This window comes from Polyodon spathula, chromosome 42 (genome assembly GCF_017654505.1).
Source record: "Polyodon spathula isolate WHYD16114869_AA chromosome 42, ASM1765450v1, whole genome shotgun sequence".
NCBI classification, from domain to species: domain Eukaryota; kingdom Metazoa; phylum Chordata; class Actinopteri; order Acipenseriformes; family Polyodontidae; genus Polyodon; species Polyodon spathula.
This window is the reverse complement of record NC_054575.1, coordinates 2058194-2064645: the sequence shown is the minus strand read 5'-3', so window position 1 is coordinate 2064645 and position 6452 is coordinate 2058194. Positions and strand designations below refer to the sequence as shown.

Below are 6452 nucleotides of genomic sequence, written 5' to 3'. Positions count from 1 at the left end.
TAAGATATATATATAGAATACACGTATGTTACTCAGGTCAACACATCAGTGAAATCGGTCACAATGTAAAATGAAATTATATTACCATTTGTAAGATGGCATAATAAATTTGTACGTCAATATAGTTTCTATAACATCCACCCCTCGCTTTGCATTCACAGTGTTACTTTTTATTTAAAACTAATAATAAACCATTCTGCATTATTAAATACATGCATGAGATACAGGTGGCAATTTACAAAACATGATATTTCAAAGAGATAATCAAAAGTAGATTAATAATAATAATACCGCCACTGTATCCTCTCCACAGGTGTGGTGTTAATAAAAACTACCAAAATGGTTTAACAAGCCTATCAGTAACACAGTGAGAATGTCGCTAGTGCTAATAAGAGCTGAGGGAATGGAGTTGGGATTTTAAAGATGCCTGGATAGCACTCCTTCAATGGTAATGTTTCTATAACATCCACCCCTCGCTTTGCATTCAATATGAGAGCTCTCAGTGTGAGGAAAACGTCAATGACCATGACGTATATCAGAATAGAATAGTGTAGAATAAGAATTACCAATGAAATGTTTAATGACCAGATATATGGAAAAATATCGTGTGACACACAGACAGATGACTAGATGGACAGACAGCCACCTTCATAAGCACATAATCTGATATTCTCAATAACTGGACTTGATAACGTTAATACCAAGCTTCATGATGTTTGCACAAGCGGTTTACCCAGAAATGTGTGCTTATGACCGCCACTGTATCCTCTCCACAGGTGTGGTGTTAATAAAAACTACCAAAATGGTTTAGAGAAGAGTATGTCAGCGCTCCTGTAAAGGGAGGGGTCAGTGATCCTGTTAATAAAGCTAATAAGAGGTGAGAGAATGGATTTTAAAGATGGGCAGCGCTCCTGTAAGAGGGGCCTGTGATCCTGTTAATAAAGCTAATAAGAGGTGAGAGAATGGATTTTAAAGATGGTCAGCGCTCCTTTAAAGGGAGGGGCCAGTGATCATGTTAATAAAGCTAATAAGAGGTGAGAGAATGGATTTTAAAGATGGTCAGCGCTCCTTTAAAGGGAGGGGCCGGTGATCCTGTTAATAAAGCTAATAAGAGGTGAGAGAATGGATTTTAAAGATGGTCAGCGCTCCTTTAAAGGGAGGGGCCGGTGATCCTGTTAATAAAGCTAATAAGAGGTGAGAGAATGGATTTTAAAGATGGTTAGCGCTCCTGTAAAGGGAGGGGCCAGTGATCCTGTTAATAAAGCTAATAAGAGGTGAGAGAATGGATTTTAAAGATGGGCAGCGCTCCTTTAAAGGGAGGGGCCGGTGATCCTGTTAATAAAGCTAATAAGAGGTGAGAGAATGGATTTTAAAGATGGTCAGCGCTCCTTTAAAGGGAGGGGCCGGTGATCCTGTTAATAAAGCTAATAAGAGGTGAGAGAATGGATTTTAAAGATGGTCAGCGCTCCTTTAAAGGGAGAGGCCAGCGATAATGTTAATAAAGCTAATAAGAGTAAGATAATTAAGTTTAAAAGGTGATAACACAAGGCTCAAAATGAAAGAGTCAGTTCTGGACCTCCGTGCAAGGCAGCGGCCCGACCCTGTTGCTTCTCCTCAAGCAGAACCTGTGGGGTTGTCTGAAGATGCATTTGACATGGTTCCAGGCTGTCCGGGACAGAAGGAAGTAGAGGAAGGGATTCCAGCAGGGAGCCAGGCAAATCAGAATGATGGCCCACAGCGAGGTCACCTCCCACAGCAGCATCTCGGAGCAGGCAGGGCTCAGGTTCATGAACTCGATGATGTAGTAGGGCAACCAGCTCACCGCGAACGCCAGCGTGGAGCCCACCAGAAGCGCCGTGGCTTTGCCATTGTGCCGGCGGACCGCGCACAGCCCTGCCCCGGCACTGTGTCTCAGGTGCCCCACGATCCGACCGCAGTTCAGCGCGATGGCCACTAGAGGCAGAATATAATAAACCAAAAACGCCGGGATCAAGAAACCCAAGAGCTTCTTCCAGCCCACATTCCAGGGGCAATTGCCGTCGAAGCGCACATAGGTGACTTTGGGCAGCGCCATCGCAAAGGAGACGCACCAGATCCCGCAGACAGCCGCCAACAAGTGGCTGGCTTTTATGCGCCGCTTGGGGGCAACCACGGTGAGGTAGCGGATGGCGGACATCGCGGCCAGGCTGAACACGTCCACCCCGGCCGTCACAGAGGTCACGAAGGCCAGGCTCCCGCAGGTCCCGGCCCCCAGGCTCCAGCCCCGCATGCTGGCAGTGATCAGGGCACAGGGCAGAGTGACGAGCGCTAGCAGGTCAGCCAGGCTGAGGTTGAGGAGGAAGACTCTGCTGGGCTTCCGAGGTGCCGGCGGTAAAAGGAAAACATATATATTATCCATTTTTATATACAAATCCATTTTTTGTTCTGAATAAATAACTTAAAATTATAATTTAACGTCAGAAACCATTTCAGAATTTCAGAACAATATTTTCAATAATTCTTTTACGATTACAGATTTTCTGTGCTGGTTTTCTGATCCATTTTTCTGTAGTTTTTGGAGATAGTCCAAACTCACCCAGTGCAGAGGTGGGTAGTTTTCGTTTTTCAGTGCAGATCCTTCTTATTAAGTGGAGTCAGTGTGTTATTGCTTCTGTTTTGCCCTCTCTTACACTTACACGAGTTTCAAAGATAAATGCAGATTCTCTCCAGAAACTTTGCTGTTTGTGTTGTAGACACTCTGAGGTCAATTTCTATTGAGTTATGTGCTGTGATAATCAAACAGTATCCCTCCTCCTCCCTCGCTCTCCTTATCCCTCTATCTCCCGCTCCCCCAGATCTCTCCCTTCCACTCTCTCTCCTTTCCCTCTCCCTCTCCCTCCCCCTCTCTTCCCTCAGCTATCTCACTTCCCCTATCTCCCTTCCCTTCCCCCTCTCCCTCCCCCTGGCTCTCTCTCTCCCTCTCCTTATCCCTCCCTCCCCTCCCTTCGTCTCATTCTCTCACTCTCTTAATCTCATCCTCCCCTTCCCCTATCTCTTCCTCCCTCCCTCTGTATCCCTCCAGCTCTGTTTCCTTCCTCCTTCCTTTCCCTCTCCTTATCCCTCTATCTCCCCCTCCCTACACTTCCTCTCTCTCGCTCCCTCCCCAAATCTCTCCCTTCCCCTCTCTCCCTCCTTTCCCTCTCCTTCTCCCTTCCCCCTCTTCTCTCAGCTATCTCCCTTCCCTTCCTTCCCTCCCCCTAGCTCTCTCTCTCTCTTCCCCTCTCTCCCTCCCTCTCTCTCCCTCCCTCTCTCTCCCTCCCCAGCTCTCTCCATTCCCCTCTCTCTTCCTCCTCTCCCTCCTCTCACTCTTCCTTCCTCCCTCTGTATCCCGCTCCCTACCCTTTCCCTTTCTCTCTCCCTCCCTCTCTCTCTTCCTCCCCTCCCTCTTTCTCTCCCTCTCCCTCTCCCTTCCCATATCTTCCCTCAGCTATCTCCCTCCCTCCTTCTATCTCTTCTTCCCTCAGCTATCTCCTTCCCTCCCTCCATCTCTTCTTCCCTCAGCTATCTCCCTCCCTCCCTCCATCTCTTCTTCCCTCAGCTATCTCCCTCCCTCCCTCCATCTCTTCTTCCCTCAGCTATCTCCCTCCCTCCCTCCATCTCTTCTTCCCTCAGCTATCTCCCTCCCTCCCTCCATCTCTTTCTCCTCCTCCCACTCTCTCTCTCAGATTCAAAGGGTCTTTATTGGAATGACAAGGCCTGCAAGTGTTGCCAGAGTTAATGTGGTAAATGTACAGGATTATTTCTCCCCCTCCCTCTGTCTCTCCCTCCATGCTAAGCTTGCTTTCTTTCTCATTTAGACTAACAGAAGTGAATCTACCCAGTCAAACCCCATTTCCCTGTTTCTTATGGTACCAGACTTCTGTCTCTCCTCGTTAACCCTATTGAAGTGTAATCGACCCCCATTTCCCTGTGCATTTTTGTAGTGTTGTCATAGCTGTTATGTGATTCTACTGAAACTGTATTTTTCTTCTCTGTTTGTAAAGAGTACTTATTATCTTTTCAGGAATAAAGATATTTATTGAGTGGGCACAATAGTGGGCTAATGGTTGCCTTGACAACCAGAACCTTAAGTTAGCTATTCTGCGTTATTCATTAAGTCAGAGCTGTACAGTTCACTGAACACACTGGACACAAAATTAGGAACACCCAGGGTATGTAGCCCGCACTTTCACTTGACAGACAGACAGACAGACAGAGTCCCACATGTTCGGTCTGACATGCAGTATAATTCCTTGGACAGAGTCACCTCTGTTAGCTTAATGAAGAGACAAACACTATGCATAAGATGCAGGGAAAGGGCGGGGTGGGGGCGGGGGGGGGTTGAGCGAACAGATTCACCGAAAGAATAAGAAAGCAAGCGAAGAAAAGAAGGAAAGAAAGCAAAGAAAAGAGAAAGTAGAAAAAAAAGGCAGAATTGACCCGTTGTGCCTCTCTTTAATTGATCTGGAAAGCTTCTGAAATCAATTACTGGCTCTCTCCCAGCTTGGTGATTATAGTTCTTTAAAAATCTATTTCTTCACCATCTGTCAAGGGGCCCAAATCCAATGAATATGATTAAAAAAATCAAATATTGAGCAACGTCACCCCTATAATTACCGCACTCTGACGAGCAAACAGCCCCAATTAAGATTTTTATTTGAATCTTAGGGATGGAGATACAGTTCATAGATGCGCAATGAAAACACATGGTCATTTTCTTAATTAATAAATTCTCCTTAGCAACACCAGATATAAGAAACACCAGCAATGATTCAGACAGTCCCCCTGTGATTCAATAGCAATCGTTTTATATATTATACTGGACTGTGGCTCCAGCATATACTGTTCTATATTATACTCTATTACTGTATACTTTGATCTACAGATTCTTCAATTTGCAGGTAATTGCTTTAACTAGTGCAATTAAAATGTCCTTGATGGCATTTAAGCTGAACTGAAATCATTTGAATAATGGAAATTAATTTTAAAGAGGCCTTGTAGCACTGTTAGAGGGAGGGGCCGGTGATCCTGTTAATAAAGCTAATAAGAGGTGAGAGAATGGATTTTAAAGATGGTCAGCGCTCCTTTAAAGGGAGGGGCCGGTGATCCTGTTAATAAAGCTAATAAGAGGTGAGAGAATGGATTTTAAAGATGGTCAGCGCTCCTTTAAAGGGAGGGGCCGGTGATCCTGTTAATAAAGCTAATAAGAGGTGAGAGAATGGATTTTAAAGATGGTCAGCGCTCCTTTAAAGGGAGGGGCCGGTGATCATGTTAATAAAGCTAATAAGAGGTGAGAGAATGGATTTTAAAGATGGTCAGCGCTCCTTTAAAGGGAGGGGCCAGTGATCATGTTAATAAAGCTAATAAGAGGTGAGAGAATGGTTTTTAAAGATGGTCAGCGCTCCTTTAAGGGAGGGGGTGATGTTAATAAAGCTAATGTGAGAGAATGGATTTTAAAGATGGTCAGCGCTCCTTTAAAGGGAGGGGTCAGTGATACTGTTAATAAAGCTAATAAGAGGTGAGAGAATGGATTTTGAGCGCACCTTTAAAGAATGGTTAATTTTAAAGATTTTAAAGATGGTCAGCGCTCCTTTAAAGGGAGGGGCCAGTGATCATGTTAATAAAGCTAATAAGAGGTGAGAGAATGGATTTTAAAGATGGTCAGCGCTCCTTTAAAGGGAGGGGCCAGTGATCATGTTAATAAAGCTAATAAGAGGTGAGAGAATGGATTTTAAAGATGGTCAGCGCTCCTTTAAAGGGAGGGGTCAGTGATCCTGTTAATAAAGCTAATAAGAGGTGAGAGAATGGATTTTAAAGATGGTCATAAAGGGAGGGGTCAGTGATCCTGTTAATAAAGCTAATAAGAGGTGAGAGAATGGATTTTAAAGATGGTCAGCGCTCCTTTAAAGGGAGGGGCCGGTGATCATGTTAATAAAGCTAATAAGAGGTGAGAGAATGGATTTTAAAGATGGTCAGCGCTCCTTTAAAGGGAGGGGCCAGTGATCATGTTAATAAAGCTAATAAGAGGTGAGAGAATGGATTTTAAAGATGGTCAGCGCTCCTTTAAAGGGAGGGGATGTTCAGTGAGGGGCCAGTGATCATGTTAATAAAGCTAATAAGAGGTGAGAGAATGGATTTTAAAGATGGGCAGCGCTCCTGGGATAGGGTTTCTATTTCATAGTAATGGCATTTGCTTTGCTCAGCTAAGCGTTGACCATCTGCTGCTCTGCAATGTTTGTGTGTCTCAGAGGTCGTTATGAGATTTATTCAATTTCCTGTCATCTGTGTTTATGAGGGCTGTAAAGTAAAAGCGATAGCAGGGTGAAGGGGAAATGTGCTGGATGCGTTAGCAAATAGATCAGATGTACCCACTGTAAGAGTGTAAACCCACACTGAAACCAACTCCCACACACCACAAAGAGACACACACCCCC

The 6452-nt window shown here is 44.7% G+C and overlaps 1 protein-coding gene across 1 annotated transcript; it reads right to left on the bottom strand.

The window, feature by feature from the left end:
• Positions 1-1456: 1456 nt before the first annotated feature.
• On the bottom strand, positions 1457-2792 carry si:ch211-119o8.4 (somatostatin receptor type 5). Its single transcript, XM_041236922.1, has 2 exons — positions 2576-2792; positions 1457-2353 (listed from the first exon to the last, which is right to left on the bottom strand). Exon 2 carries the CDS (start codon positions 2267-2269, stop codon positions 1565-1567), a length of 705 nt encoding a protein of 234 aa, XP_041092856.1. The 5' UTR covers positions 2270-2353; positions 2576-2792; the 3' UTR covers positions 1457-1564.
• Positions 2793-6452: the final 3660 nt, after the last annotated feature.